Raw genomic sequence first — 15,764 nt, 5'->3', positions numbered from 1 at the left:
CTTGCTGGAGAGATGCTGCAGTCATTTGGAAGGAAGGAGGCACTTTGGCTTTTCAGCCCCCTCGATTCAGCCTTCTTCCTAGATGTCCTGCCTTGCCTGAGTTGCAGTCACCTTTGCTGGGGTCCCGGAGCCTGAGTATATAAAGCTCCTGGGTCTCTGTGCATGCCTGAGTGGCTGCTCTGCCGATACCCCAGTGCAGCTCTGTGTGTAAGACCCAAAGCCCTGGTGGAGTGGGTTCACAGGGGATCTCCTGATCCAAAGGTTGCAAAGATTGGTGGGAGAAGCATCTTTTCCCAGGTTTGCACATTCACCCACTGCTTCCCTGGTTGGGGGAGGGGAGGGTTTCCTTTGAGTCTGTGTTGTTCCTATGTGGGCCATTGCCCTGCCCTGCTTTTCTCTCTCCTCTGTGGGTCGAGCTGATTCCTTAATCAGTACCAGTGCAAGTATCTGCATGTTTCAGATAAAGGTGTTGTATGTACTCACCCCTTTTGTTCCTCTCTGAGAGAGCCATGCCCCATACCTGCTTCTAGTTGGCCATTTTTGAAAATAAAATTAAGAAAACGATTTCATTTACAAGCACATCAAAAAGAGTAAAATACTTAAGAATAAATTTAACAAAGAAGTTAAAGACTTGCAGTCTAAAAAATGCAAAGAAATTAAGGAAGACCTAAATAAATAAATAAATAATCCTACATTCATGGACCAAAAGACTTCGTTAGAATGGCAATACTCCCTAAATTGATCTACAGATTCAATGCAATCCCTATCAGAATCCCAGCTGGTTTCATTGCAGAAATTGATAAGCTGACCCTAAAACTCATATGGAAAAGAAAGAGACGCAGATTAGCCAAACAACCTTTAAAAAGACAGATGAAGTTGGAGCAATCACACCTCCCAATTTCAAAATTTACTATAAAGCTACAGTAATCAAGACAATGTGGTACTATCATAGGACAGACACAGAGATTGATAAAATAGAATTGATAGTCCAGAAATAAACCATTACATTTATGATCAATTGATTTCCAACAGAGGTGCTAAGACAGTTTAACGGCAGAAAGAATAGTCTTTTCAACAAATGATGCTGGGAAAACTAGATATCCACATAAAAAATAAAGTTGGATCCCGACCTCACACTATATACAACAATTAGCTCAAAATGGATCAGATCTAAATGTTGCAGCTAAAACTATAAGTCTTAAAAGAACATATAAGAATAAATCTTGCCGGGCGCGGTGGCTCAAGCCTGTAATCCCAGCACTTTGGGAGGCCGAGACGGGCGGATCACGAGGTCAGGAGATCGAGACCATCCTGGCTAACACGGTGAAACCCCGTCTCTACTAAAAAATACAAAAAACTAGCTGGGCGAGGTGGCGGGCGCCTGTAGTCCCAGCTACTCGGGAGGCTGAGGCAGGAGAATGGTCTAAACCCGGGAGGCGGAGCTTGCAGTGAGCTGAGATCCGGCCACTGCACCCCAGCCTAGGCGACAGAGCAAGACTCTGTCTCAAAAAAAAAAAAAAAAAAAAAAAAAAAGAATAAATCTTTGTATACTTGAATTAGGCAATGGTTTCTTAGATATGGCACCAAAGACACAATTGACAAAAGAAAAATCAATTGAACCTTCACATTTAAAACTTTGTGCTTCTTTTGCCAGAGATTCAGGTTTTAAAAAACAAAACACCTTTGTGCTTCAAAGGACACTATCAAGAAAGTGAAAAGATGATCCGTAGAGTGAGAGAAAATATTTACAGATATGTATCAGATAAGTGATTGTATCCAGAATATATAAAGAAGTCTTACAACTCAACAATAAAAAATAAATAACCCAATTTTTTAAATGGGCAAAAGATTTGAATAGATATTTCTCAAAAAAAAAAATACAAATGGTCAATAAGCACATGAAAAGATGCTCAACTTCAGTAGTCATTACAAAAACGCATATCAAAACCACAACTAGGCTGGGCATGGTGGCTCACACATGTAATCCCAGGACTTTGGGAGGCCGAGGCTGGTGGATCACCTGAAGTCAGGAGTTTGAGACGAGCCTGGCCAACATGGTGAAACCCCACCTCTTCTAAAAATACAAAAATTAGTTGGGCATGGTGGCACGTACTTGTAGTCCCAGATACTTAGGAGGCTGAGGCAGGAGAATCTCTTGAACCCAGGAGGTGGAGACTGTAGTAAGCCAAGATTATGCCACTGCACTTCAGCCTGGGCAACAGAATGAGACTCCATCTCCAAAAAAAAAAAAACACAACGAGATACCACTTTATAGCCACTAGGATGGCTAGAATCAAAAAAATGGACAATAGTAAGTTTTGTTGACAATGTGGAATCCTCACCCATTGTTGATGGGAACATAAAATGGTGTAGTCACTTTGGAAAACAGTTTCTTAGATCGTCAAAATGTTAAATACGTAATTACCACATGACTCAACAATTTCACTTCTAGGTATATACCCAAGAGAAATAAAGCATATGTCCACAAAAACACTTGTACATAAATATTTATAGCAGCATCATTCATAACAGCTAAAAGGGGAAACAGCCCAAATGTCCAACTGATGACAGATTAACAAAATGTGGCATATCCATACAATGGAATGTTATTCAGTCATAAAAAGGAATGGCGAACGGATCCATACCACCACAGGGATAACCTTGAAAACAGGCTAACTGAAAGAAGCCAGATGTGAAGGTCACATACTGAATACTTCTATTTATGTGAAATGTTCAGAATAGGAAAATCTATAGAGCCAGAAAGTAGATTGTGGTTGCCAGGGGCTTTTGACGACAGGAGGGGAGGGAAGCGGTCATTGCTAATGATTACAGGGTTCTTGAGTGGGAGTGAGAAAAAAAATGTTCTAAAATGTATTGTAGTGATGGTTTCATAACTCTGTGAACTTACAAAAACCATGGAATTCTATACTTTAAAAGGGTAAATTTTACGGGATGTGGATTATAGCTCAATAAAGCTGTCATTAAGAAAGGAAAAGGAAGGGGAGGGGAGAAGAGGGAAGGGGGGAGGGGAGGGAAGGAGAGGGGAAGGGGGGAGAAAAAAGATACATTGTGGCATATGTCTTCCCTTTTGCCTGTCATTATGTGTCAGTGCCTCCCATTGGCCTAAACTACCCAGAAGCCAGAGGGAAAGCCATTTGGGACTATATTCCATTGTGACTCTGAGCAGAGCAAGGGAAGGATGGGGATACTTCTTTCACACATCTCTGACTCCCCAACATCTAACCCATGGCCTGGCATGTGATATTCACGCTATAAATATTTGTTGAATCAATAAATGGCCCCTCATCTAGATTCTGCCAGGCAGCACAGGGGGCTTTTTGAATGTAAATGACCTGATGATTCAGGATCCTATGACCAGCGACTGTCACCCTCTGTCACCTTTCTTCTGCCCCTTTATCTCTGAAGGCACTGAAGGGACCCTGCGTGAGTCAGGGAGGGCTCGGGGGAGGAGCAAGAGTGGGAGGGGCAGGGAGGAGGGTGGCTTTCTGACAACTTAAAAGGGGCTTGAACCACTTCCTCCCCAGACAGGGGTAGCGCGAGGCCGGGCACAGCCTTCCTGTGTGGTTTTACCGCCCAGAGAGCGTCATGGACCTGGGTGAGTGAGCCTCTTCATGTGAGAAGGAACAGTACCAGGGTCTCGGACACCCAGACTGACCCTGTGGAATGGGGGTGGAGGATGCGGGTGGAGCGCATAGGGGTGCTTCCTGGAGAAATCAGTTCTGATTTGGTGGGCATTGGAAGCTACTTCCAGAGAATGCCCCCTGCTGCCCCAGGAGGGGTGCACCTGCCCTTTCAAACCTGGGGAAGGGGTCAGCCTTTTGTGCCAGTGGGGACAAGGGAGGGGCCAAGATCATGTCTTTCTAAAATAGCAGGGACGTAAGAGAGTGGCGGAGCTGGGCTTGGTGGTCTGGCAGAACCTGTTCTCATCATGAGGGTGACAGGTTAGGCCCTCTGGGACCTCTGGGGACAGGTTTCAACAGAGAAATTCTCCCTAGAGAGCTTAGGACCTTCTACCCACTCTCTCATTCCCACCTTTCTCCGCTGCCAAATATTCATATACCTGTCCACTTGGGGTCATGAGGAGATGCAAATGAAAGGTGACTGGGTTGTGAGAATGGTGCAGTACATTGCAAATGCAAGCTCTGGTTGCTTTCTCTCTGCTGCACATCCCACCGGCTTTGCTCTGGCTTTGCTGTTACCTCTTGCAAGTTAAGGAGTGGACAGGCAACATGGAATGGGATGGCAAGGGGCCCTCAGCTTGGAGAAATCATAGCCAGGCCTTCAGCACAACCCATGCCCCTGAGCAAACCTCACACACTCTGCACCGGCAGACAACTCTACTCTTCAGAAAGCCCTTTCTCGGGTCTAACCTCCGTCTTGACTAGAAGGGGTCCAGGGGAAGTGCTGAGGGTGTTCTGAGTGGTTCATCCAGCTCCAGACACCTCCTTTATAAATCTCAGCTGTGGAGTCAGACCAGGCTGAGGCTAAGAAGACCAGGTTCCTAGATGGCTTGTCTCACCAGCAAGCAATGCACCACGGCAGCCTCAAAGCCGCAAGGGGTTGGCTTTAAAAAGTGAAGGTTCCCTGGTGCTGTCCTCACACCCCTCCTCGCCACACCACAGCCTCCTTGATTTCATCTCTTCCTTCCCCGCCTGCCCCAAACCCTGGGTCTGGACCCAGCAAACAGCTGTGAAAGGGTTAAAGTGGTCACCCCCACCCACTGACTGTGAACTCCCCAAAGGCAGGTTCAGATGCTTTGAGGATGTGAGGAGAAAATGTCTGTGGAATGAATGAATACATTGTATCAAGAACTCAGTAGAGTTTAGTTTTTGAAAATCTCTTCCAAATGCCTCATTTCCCAGCCCATCTACCCTTAAATCCCAGTCCCCAGCACTCCGGCCCCTCCATCACAATCCCAGAATACAGACGTCATCCACAGAAGACCCTGCTCCAGCCTTTCATATTGGCCTCCAGGAAGGAAACCAAGCAGTGCCCAGTGGTGTGCTGCCGGGCGTTTGAAAAGCAGCTCCCCGGGGTGGAGCACGGGTAGCTGCCTCCAGGGTGGAGGGAAAGTCCTGAATTTGTAGTGCTTGCCGACTTCCATGGTGTAAATTCTCCCGCCCTGGCTGGTTGATTTCAAGCCGTCCACATGACTGAACAGGGGGTTGGGAAGATGTGCGCAGTGGCTTGCCCCAGACTAGGTTTGGGGGTGCTAGACTCCTAGGCTTTGATGCAGGGAGAGAGGGTAATCTCTGGTCCAGGAGGAAGGGATGTTCTTGCCACTTCACTCAACTTGAGACAGCCCCAACGGTCAAACCCGAAATACTGGTAGGAGGGGAAGCCGCTGACAAGCTTTGCTCAAAACGGGCTCTGGGCGGTTGATGGGGTGGGTGGGCCTCGGAGGATCTGTTGTTCTGCTCTTCATCTGCCCAGCAAGGAGCAAGAGGTGGGTGAGGAGGCAGGGTTTCTGTTACACAAAATGAAAACTCCAAAGCGGGGCTGAGCTGGCCTTTTTCACGGTTTGAATGAGCAGCTCCGAGGCACCCTCCCCACCTTCGAGCAATGAGACCAAAGATCTTTCATAGTTCTCAAAAGCAAAGCAAGGGAAAAATGAACCCATGAGAGACATGTGCCTCACAGCTCAGACACAAATGCTGGCAAAGGGGGATGCTGAAGCTAATTCAAGGCCAGTTTCTCGCCTGCAAGAAACTTGGCTGGGGAGGAGAGGAACGTTGCAGCCTGGGGTCGCTGTTGGAAAAATCTCTCCACTTTGCTTGGGACATTCCGTCAACTCTTATTGTTTGAGGGATTCAGGGATGACCAGTCTGGTGGGGAGAGTGACACATATGTCACGAAGCCACTGCAACAGAGTGAGATACAGCATTGACCGGGGCAAGGGCAAGACAAGAAGGGAATAGTGAACCTGGGTCAGAGAGGTATTTAAGGTGGGTTTTGAAGGGTGTATAGGAGTTGTCAAACAAACGAGGAGCCACAAGGGGCCAAGGATGTGGCAGGAATGGCAAACTTCATTGCCATCAGAGGCTGACAGTGTAAAAGAGGGAAGGGGCATAAGGTGCAGGAAGCGGAGGGGAGTAGAGTAACCCAGAGGGTGAGTGCCCCACCTAAAGGCATTCAAATCCATTATTTCAAAAACTCCACGCTGCCAAGGAGAGTGTCCTGGGGACTAAGGCTGCAGCCATGTAGATGGTCAGCTGAGACAACAGTAACAGAGACAAGAAAGAAGCACGCGGAGGGGAGAGTGGAGTAGCTGGCCATGCCAAGGAGGAAGATGGGGAGGAAGGACGCAGGCACAGGAGACCCAATCCTTAAAACGTGGTACAGCATGCCTAAGGAATTCGGACTTTATCGTGAAAACAATGGGGAACCATCAAAGATTTTTATTTTTCAAGTAGGTGAGTTAAAGGATGAGATTTGTGTTTTGGAAGGAGTTCTGTGGCAGCAAAGAAGCAGCAAAGCCCTGTGTCAGAACAGAGGTGGGGCCGGCTCTGTTGGGGGCTGCGATGTTGGGGGATGGAAGCAGGAAGCACTGGTGGCCAGTGGGGCATGGGGAGCAAAGATTCCCTTCACGCTCCGTGGAGCATCCTAGACACAGCAGACTCATCAGAAACGCAGCCTGATGCAGTAGCAAGAGCCCAAACCTTGCTGTCCCGTTCAAATCTCAGGTCCCTCTCTTAGCAGCTGTGTGACCCCAGGCATTTGGCTTAATCTCTCTGGGCCTCTATTTTCTGGAATCTAGGATGAGGATCACCAGGGTAGCTCATGAGATGTTATGAGGGAGAGACATACAGACCCAGTGACAGCAGAGAAGGATGGTTAGGAGTGTGGTTTCTGGAGTTGGAGAGTTTCAAAGCCTGCTCCCCTGCTGGCCATTGTGTGACTCTGAGAAAGTTACTTGCTGTGTTTCAGTTTCCTCATTGGTAAACGGGGTTAATAGTAGCACCTACCTCATGGGGCTTTTGAGAGGATGAAATGAGACCATACGTGCAGGCAGTCTGGCGCGCAGTGAGAGCTCAGTGAATATGAATTATCTCATTAGATACAGCAGTTGATAACATAGAAACTGCAAGATCTATCCGGCTTTCACCCATCCCTACCTACTGTCTGAAAGTGGATTCCCCAGATCTCTAGACCTCTAACTACCTCCCTGCTTCTCCTCTCTCTCCCCTATCTAAAAGAGAGAGAGAGAGAGAGAGAGAGAGAGAGAGAGAGAGAGAAGGTGTGTTGGCAGGTGAGGAAGTTCAGAGAGGAAAAAGCTTGGGGTGACTCTTAGGGAGAGCTGATTGGGCAACTGTGGTTTCCTGGGCAGTCTGGAGGACCTGGAATAATGTGGGGATGGAAGTTCATGGTTTAGAGGTGGGGGCAGCCAGCCAATAATTATCTTTCCTAGATGGGGAGTCTCTCATGTTGGGGGCTCAGGTTGGAGTTCTAGGGAATTTTCATGATGATCATTACCGAAAACTCAAGAACTCAGAAAACACCCAACATCTAGGTCAACCACTCCTTAGCCCCAGAGATTCCCAACTTCACTGGTCTCCCCCAAGCTGCTGCCCCAGACCAGTTGCTTTATGACTTTGTAACAGGCAGGGATGATTTGACTCATGGCCACTGACCAGGCTCCCTTTTGCCACAGACGAGAGTTCCCCTAAGTTTCCCTGTGATGTTTCTTGAAAACCACCTGTTATGGACCTACAAGATCCTTGCTCATCCACCTCCTCCAAAGCACCTGGAACAAGAACTCACGGGCACACATGCCATCACTCCCCCAATTCCCCTGCCCGGACAGGAACAGCAGAAGTGGGACAGTGCCCAGGAGAGGGGTTATCAACGGAGTAAAACAGAAACAAAGTTCTTGCTACTTCAGATCTCACCCGTTGTGACTTATCAAACTTTGAGGTTTCTCGTTTCTCCCTGACAGTCAGAGCGGGCTTTCTCTAGAGTAACTGAAAGACATTTACGTGTTTAAAGAAACCTCGAGACTCGACCTCTGGATGAGTCAGTGGAGGAAGGGCAGAGCGTTGAACCCTGAAGAGTGTGGTTGGGTATAAACATGTGGACTTAAACTCAGGAGCTCAGGGGTAATTCAGTGAGAAAGGAGAATGAGGGGTGCGGTGGGGAGCTCTGTTGTCACAGGGTCCAATCCCAGTGGGACTGCAAATGCCTGAGCCCAGGCTGGGAACGAGGGGACAGTGGCTGCTTGTCCCCAGAACAGAAAATGCAGCTAGGAAGCCCGCTTTGAGTGGACAGTGGAGGACTGGACTGCCAGGCCAAGCATTAAGGGCTTCATCCTCAGGGATGGTTAGAGCCCCTGAGGATTGAGGAGGAAGGTGAGGTGGGGACTGGCATCAGAGCTAAGCTTTAGGAAGATATGTCTAGCAGTAGTGTGCAGGATAATTTGCTCAAGGCGGGAGAAATACCTATTTATTTATGTAGCCCGATGCAGTCTCTCCTTCCCGGAGGAACTCCCAAGCCCAGAATCCTCGGCTTTACACACTTTCCGGGGAACACATTAACAACTGCAACCTGGGTGCCATGCAGGGAGGCCTCCAGCAGGTGGTGCTGTGGCCAAGGACACAGAAGTGCCAGGCTCTCACTGCTTCCCCAGCCTCCATAGGGCCCCCAGCCTCCAGGAGAAGGTGCCTTAAACAGGTTCCCACGCATTTCCTGGCCCTATTGAGGTTGGAGCTGTCATGGGCCTGCCTTCACTTGTGGCATTGCAGTTACTGACTCTCCAGTTGGCCAGGCCCTACCTAGCTGGGACCCGAGGGTCAGGATACGGGAAGAGGGCCACCGACACCCTGACTTGTAGGTAAGCTAAGACGTCTAGGCAAATTACTTTGTCAACTGTCCTCGCTGCCTAGCCTCAAGAAGAAGTAAGTTCCTGATGGCCCTGAGGCTCAGCCACAAAACCAAACTGAGCACATCCGGGCCTTGTGCTAAGCCGGGATCCCCTTCTGCTGCTCAGACCCCAGGAAGCCTCCTGACTTCCAGAACACGTCCCTTCCCAAAGCTGACCCTGTTCCCCCTTCCACCTGCCCCCCCAAGCCTAGGTTAGAAAACAAGTTAAAGGAGAGAAAGAGTATGCAGGCACTTCAATTAAGCAAAAAAATAAAGAAAGAAGTCGTGACATCAGGAAAGAGCATCCTTGCCCGACACTGCCACAGGACAGCATCCCCTCTGTGTCCTCTCGGGCCATCTTGATGCCCTCTCCCTTGGAAAAAGGACAGGCATTCGTTTACTTGTCGTTCGTGTATTTGTTCCTCATTCATGGATGTATCATTCGTATATCCATCAGCACACAATTGTGGGACACCTCCTCAATTCTGGGCCTGCACCAGATGAAAGGGAAGGGATCTCTGCCCCAAAGGCAAGCCAAGGGTGTGGGCCCAGTGGACCAACAGTCAGTGCTGAATGAATGTCATTTCAGTGAGGGGATGTTGTGGAGCTGGTGGGGCCCTGAGGCAGTCTCCATCGCTGTGGACCAGTAAGGAACCTCATCCCTCTACCCAGCCTGTGGGGTGGTCCTCCTTCCTCAGCTCGCCTCCCTCAGGAGACACTCAGGCCTGGCTTTATGCACATGTGGCTGCCCACTCACTTGGATGCCAGGAAAATGCTCCTGGGCCAGTGGCTACCAGCACCAAAGCAAGGCTGGAAATGTGTGCACCCACCCCACGACCTCATAGCTTTGCTGCCTCGTCCCACATCACGTGGAGTCGGGGGGGCACTCAGACCCACCAACCAAGCTCAGTCTTGAGGGGTGGTCTGGGCTAGAAAGACTTCCCAGCTCGAAGAAGCAGCCTAGATGGGCCAAGACAGGGGGTGGGAGGGGCTGCCCTGCATTCTGATGCTGCTGCTTTCCAGGACCTGGGAATGGAGGAGGACGAGAAGGAGGTGAGGACAGTGATGCTGGGCAGCGGGCCAGGTGTTCAAAGGCACAATCTGGTTCTGATGTTCTCTTTCAGCAAAGACAGTGCCTGGAGCTTGAGAGGAAAGTTCCCAACAGCGTCTCCCCCTCCACTGCTTTCTTTAATAATAAAGACTTGTCCCTGCCAAGCAATAACTTTCTCGCCTTGTCTCCTACAGGGAAACCAATGAAAAGCGTGCTGGTGGTGGCTCTCCTTGTCATTTTCCAGGTGAGGTTCCCTGCCAAGGAAAGCTCTGTTCCCTTCTCCACACGGCCTCCCAAGTCAGGGGTTTAGTGGAGGAACTGGGCATTTACTAGAAGATACAAGACCCAGACATAAGCCCGCCTGCCATTCATTAAGCTAATGGCTGTCCCCTCACCATCTGCTGAGTGACCCTGGAGAGCCACAGATGTTCTCTGGACTTCCTTTACTCCATTTAGATTAAAACATGGGGGAAAATAACTTGCCACCTTCCCTATCCCACCTCCAATCTCCCTGCCCAGGAGACAGAAACATGAGAATTCTCTTAGAGAGAAGAGCTGCAAAAATGGTTACTCAGTTTTGTGCGTGTGTGCTGAGAAAATCACCCTGGATCTGGAGATCTTGTTACTATCCTATCGCCCCAAGGTTGTCTCTTTCCAACCTTCACCCAAAGGCTCCCCTCGCAGCCCCCTTTTTCTTTGGTGAAATGGAGACCCATCTGGCCTCCCTGGCGGGGGAGGGAAGAGAGGATGGGGCCCTAGGGATGAGGAGAGGGGCGGATGAGCACATACTTTATAGCAGGCCTGAACTCGGCAGGAACAAAGACCCTCACTTTACAAAGCTCTGTTTCTCAATCCAGAAACAGACAGAAAGTGTACCTCACCAAGTGCCAAAATTAGAGGAAACCATAACTCGCAGAGTCAACTTTCCCCCATTTGTTAGATGTGGGAGCTCAGAGTGGGGGCCGGGGAGTCCCGCTGAGGCCAGAGCGAGCGAGTCAGTGCTTCAGAATTCGGCTCGTCCCCAGGTCTGGAGGCCAGACGGGCAGCCTTCCAGAAGCTCAGGCCAGAGGCAGGCCCCAAACTGGGCACTCTTCCCAAAACCCCATCCCGGAGGCCCCCGGAGCCTGGGCTGCAGCCCACAGCCTGGCCCCTTCCCCATCACCACTCCCTCCTCTCTCTCCCCTGTCTCCAGGATCTGGGGGGCTGTGCTGCTGGCAGTGGAGGCTGGAAGGTTGGGGCGGGGAGGAGGACAGCTGAGGCTCATTCCTCCCTTTCACTTGAGGAGGGGGTGCTCAGACAGGGCAGGATGTGGTGGGGCTGTGGGCTGCAGAGGCAGTGAGGCTGGGGGAGGGGGAATTATAAAACAGGAACAAGGTTCAAGGGGAGACGGGAAGGCAGGACTGGATGATGAAGAGTGCACTTCATAGAGGCCGGGAATACCGCCCTCCAGGAAGGCTGAGACCCCCTCATGTCCAGGGACCCCGAGTCTAAGGCCTTGGGCCGTAACCATGGCTGGGCCAATGGCAGCAGCCTCCTTCAGGGTTCCCAGGCTGCAGCCATGCCCAGGAGAGGGAAGAGGGTTTGCCGCTGACTTTTCGTCTCAGGCTAGCAATGGCCAAAGAAAAGGCTCCTGGACATCATTTTGTCCTCACCCTGTTCCCGAGCAGGACAGTGATGAATCCAGAACTTGGATGTAAAAAAGAGATAGAGACACGATGCGGTGAATCCCTCCAGCACAGATGCGTAGAAACCCATCGTCGCTGAGCTGCTGAATCTGGTTCCTGGAGATAGAACCATGAGCCTCGCGAGGCAGGTCCTCCAGCCCAGCTCCCTGCCCTGCACGAGCCCGTCCATCGCTGTGCGCAGAGGCACGGGCAGGCGTGGGCCCCTCCTTCATTGATAAAATCACAGCAGGCTGCTGAACCTTCACCCGGCCCTGCAGACAGGCTAAAAAAAGCTCCAGCAGCTGAGTCCTGCTGATTGGGATCTGCCGGAAGAGATGCGAGGAAGAGAGAGGCAGAGAGGTGGGAGGAGCGGGCGGGAGCACAGAGGGAGAGTGGGAGACGAGAGCCGCGCTTCCTTCCAGGGACACAGCTGCTGAGGAGGCCTCGCCTCCACCCCTGTGGCCCATCATCCATTCACAGTCTTTATGGCACTTGGGCTCACGTTGCCTGAGCTCCTGCTGGGTGCTAAGAGCAGCCCCAGGATCTAGAGTCTCTCCAGGTCACCCACCACCCGTGATCACAGCAGTTCGCCCCAAACCCAAGGCTTCATGGCCTCAAAATGGGAGCACTTGCCCTCCTCTCTTCTCACTCCAGGCCCTCCTCAACCTTGACCCCCAGGTGGATTTTCCCCCTAAAGCTGAGGTCTTTTGTAAGCCCCCTGGAAAACTCCGCCAAGTTCTAAAGGAGGGTCAAGAAGAAAGACACATGTTCCCACTCTCACAGAGCTCCCCGAGGGCAAAATTAAAGCTCCATGGAGAGGAAATGGTGCTGGAACCTGGGCTAGGTACCTCACAGCAACCATGTGAAGCCAATAGGATTCATCTCCATTTCACAGAAGAGAAAACTGAGGCTCTGAGAGAGAGAGAGAGAGTTTAACCAGCTCAAGGCTCATCTGGGCTCCCAGAGCCCCACCAATTTCCAGTCCCCAGTCAGCACATGTAGAGTCTCTCAGACTTGGCAAAATCAGCCACTTGCTACTTATTAGCAGAACTGTAGAATCTCAGGCCCCACCTCAGCCTACTGATTTAGGATAGACATGTTCACGGGATTAACCAGGTGATGTGTATTGGAGTTAAAATTTGAGAAGCACTGATTTCAAACCAAAGAATCACCTGGAGACTTTAGGCAAACACAGATTCCTAAGCCCATCACCTGAGATTCTGGTTCAAGTGGGGCCTGAGAATTTGCAGTCCTAACAAGTTCCCAGGTGACGCTGTGATACTGATGATGTGGACCTCACAATGAAACCACTATTCCTCCCACCTGGGCAACATGGCAAAATCCCACCTCCACTAAAAATACAAAAATTCGCTGGGTTTGGTGGCGTAAGGCTGTGGTCCCAGCTACTCAGGAGGCTGAAGTGGGAGGATCACCTGAGCCTGGAGAGGCCGAGGCTGCAGGGAGCCATGACTGCACCACTGCACTCCAGCCTGGGCAACAGAGTGAGACCATGTCTCAAGAAAAAAAAAAGAGAGAAACCATTGCTCTAGGCTAAATCCCAGCCAGAGTTGGAGCCACTCAGCTAACCTGGCCTGTTTTCCCTCATTTCCTTCCCTGAAGGTATGCCTGTGTCAAGATGAGGTCACGGACGATTACATCGGAGACAACACCACAGTGGACTACACTTTGTTCGAGTCTTTATGCTCCAAGAAGGATGTGCGGAACTTTAAAGCCTGGTTCCTCCCTATCATGTACTCCATCATTTGTTTCGTGGGCCTACTGGGCAACGGACTGGTCGTGCTGACCTATATCTATTTCAAGAGGCTCAAGACCATGACCGATACCTACCTGCTCAACCTGGCGGTGGCAGACATCCTCTTCCTCCTGACCCTTCCCTTCTGGGCCTACAGCGCGGCCAAGTCCTGGGTCTTCGGTGTCCACTTTTGCAAGCTCATCTTTGCCATCTACAAGATGAGCTTCTTCAGCGGCATGCTCCTACTTCTTTGCATCAGCATTGACCGCTATGTGGCCATCGTCCAGGCAGTCTCAGCTCACCGCCACCGTGCCCGCGTCCTCCTCATCAGCAAGCTGTCCTGTGTGGGCATCTGGATACTAGCCACAGTGCTCTCCATCCCGGAGCTCCTGTACAGCGGCCTCCAGAGGAGCAGCAGTGAGCAAGCGATGCGATGCTCTCTCATCACAGAGCATGTGGAGGCCTTTATCACCATCCAGGTGGCCCAGATGGTGATCGGCTTTCTGGTCCCCCTGCTGGCCATGAGCTTCTGTTACCTTGTCATCATCCGCACCCTGCTCCAGGCGCGCAACTTTGAGCGCAACAAGGCCATCAAGGTGATCATTGCCGTGGTCGTGGTCTTCATCGTCTTCCAGCTGCCCTACAATGGGGTGGTCCTGGCCCAGACGGTGGCCAACTTCAACATCACCAGCAGCACCTGTGAGCTCAGTAAGCAGCTCAACATCGCCTACGACGTCACCTACAGCCTGGCCTGCGTCCGCTGCTGCGTCAACCCTTTCTTGTACGCCTTCATCGGCGTCAAGTTCCGCAACGACCTCTTCAAGCTCTTCAAGGACCTGGGCTGCCTCAGCCAGGAGCAGCTCCGGCAGTGGTCTTCCTGTCGGCACATCCGGCGCTCCTCCATGAGCGTGGAGGCCGAGACCACCACCACCTTCTCCCCATAGGCGACTCTTCTGCCTGGACTAGAGAGGGACCTGTCCCAGGGTCCCTGGGGTGGGGACAGGGAGCAGATGCAATGACTCAGGACATCCCCCTGCCAAAAGCTGCTCAGGGAAAAGCAGCTCTCCCCTCAGAGTACAAGCCCCTGCTCCAGAAGATAGCTTCACCCCAGTCCCAGCTACCTCAACCAACGCTGAAAAAAGACAGGGCCGATAAGCTAACACCAGACAGACAACACTGGGAAACAGAGGCTATTATTGTCCCCTAAACCAAATACTGAAAGTGAAAGTCCAGAACGGGTTCCCACCTGCTGGGGTGAAGGGGCCGAGGAGGGTGAGTGCGAGGAGTGTGGGAGTGGCCTGATGAGTCCTCCGAATGAACCTTCTTCCGGCCTCCCACAGACTCAAATGCTCAGACCAGCTCTTCCGAAAACCAGGCCTTGTCTCCAAGACCAGAGAGAGTGGGGAGACTTCTTGGCTTGGTGAGGAAAAGCGGACATCAGCTGGTCAGACAAACTCTCTGAACCCCTCCATCCATCACTTTCTCCACTGTCCTCCGAGCCAGCAGGAATGGCAGCTGCCACACCGCCCTAAAAGCACACTCATTCCCTCACTTGCCGCAGTGCCCTCCCAGGCTCTCAACAGGGGAGAGTGCGGTGTTTCCTGCAGGCCAGGCCGGCTGCCTCTGCTTAACCAAAGCCACACTCTGGGCTCCAGAGTGGGGATGACATGCACTCAGCTCTTGGCTCCACTGGGATGGGAGGAGAGGACAGGGAAATGTCAAAGGCGGGGAGGGTGACAGTGGCCACCCAAGGCCCACGTTCTTTGTTCTTTGTCACAGGGACTGAAAACCTCTCCTCATGTTCTGCTTTCGATTCGTTAAGAGAGCAACATTTTACCCACACACGAATAAAGTTTTCCCTTGAGGAAACAACAGCTTTAAAAGAAAAAGAAAACAAAAGTCTTCGGTAAATGGCAAATGAGTGTCTTTGTTTTGCAAACCCCCACACCCCACCTGACCGTCCCGTCTCCCCTCCTCCCTGCCCTCCCCCCAGGCCTCGTTTCTTAGAGATGCTCAGAACCACAGAGGTTCTTAGCTCAGGAATGCTCTGGGCCCATCCGATGACAGAGGACCAAGACGCTAAAAGGTAGAAAGAGGTTGAGGACAGGAGGTCCATCTTACAAATACCCTTCCAGAGTTCATGGGATAGGCCCCAAGCCTGCACAGTCAGCACTGAACCGGACATGCCGATCCTACTGCAGCTTTGGGAAGACCACGTTGTCCAGGTAACCTCGATACCTGGGGACTCTGCATTTAGCAGCTCTTGCACACCTGTCCCAGCTCAGCCCAGAACTAGAGCCCTTGACCTTTTGCCAGCCCCTTAGACTCTGAAAGCTGGGGTTTGGAGGGAGGGCCTTTCTGTGGGCTCAGAGACCACAGCATGCCGGACTAGGGGTCAGGGATGGGACCCTTTGCTGGC

The 15,764-nt window shown here is 51.2% G+C and overlaps 1 protein-coding gene across 10 annotated transcripts; it reads left to right on the top strand.

The window, feature by feature from the left end:
- Window positions 1-3,486: 3,486 nt before the first annotated feature.
- On the top strand, window positions 3,487-15,263 carry CCR7 (C-C motif chemokine receptor 7). 10 transcript variants are annotated; one of them, XM_077968489.1, is made up of 4 exons: window positions 3,543-3,616; window positions 9,901-10,031; window positions 10,123-10,172; window positions 13,213-15,263. In XM_077968489.1, exons 3-4 carry the CDS (start codon window positions 10,131-10,133, stop codon window positions 14,287-14,289), a joined length of 1,119 nt encoding a protein of 372 aa, XP_077824615.1. In that variant the 5' UTR covers window positions 3,543-3,616; window positions 9,901-10,031; window positions 10,123-10,130; the 3' UTR covers window positions 14,290-15,263.
- Window positions 15,264-15,764: the final 501 nt, after the last annotated feature.

This window comes from Macaca mulatta, chromosome 16, assembly GCF_049350105.2.
Source record: "Macaca mulatta isolate MMU2019108-1 chromosome 16, T2T-MMU8v2.0, whole genome shotgun sequence".
Classification (NCBI taxonomy): Eukaryota; Metazoa; Chordata; class Mammalia; order Primates; family Cercopithecidae; genus Macaca; species Macaca mulatta.
This window is presented reverse-complemented; position numbering and strand designations above follow the sequence as displayed.

What these genes read in the sequence shown, in the direction of transcription:
- CCR7 (XM_077968488.1), top strand. Translation starts at nt 10,131, where the DNA reads ATGAAAAGCGTGCTGGTGGTGGCTCTCCTTGTCATTTTCCAG. An exon ending in CTCTCCTTGTCATTTTCCAG is followed by an intron (nt 10,173 to 13,212) that starts GTGAGGTTCCCT and finishes CCTTCCCTGAAG; the next exon opens with GTATGCCTGTGTCAAGATGA.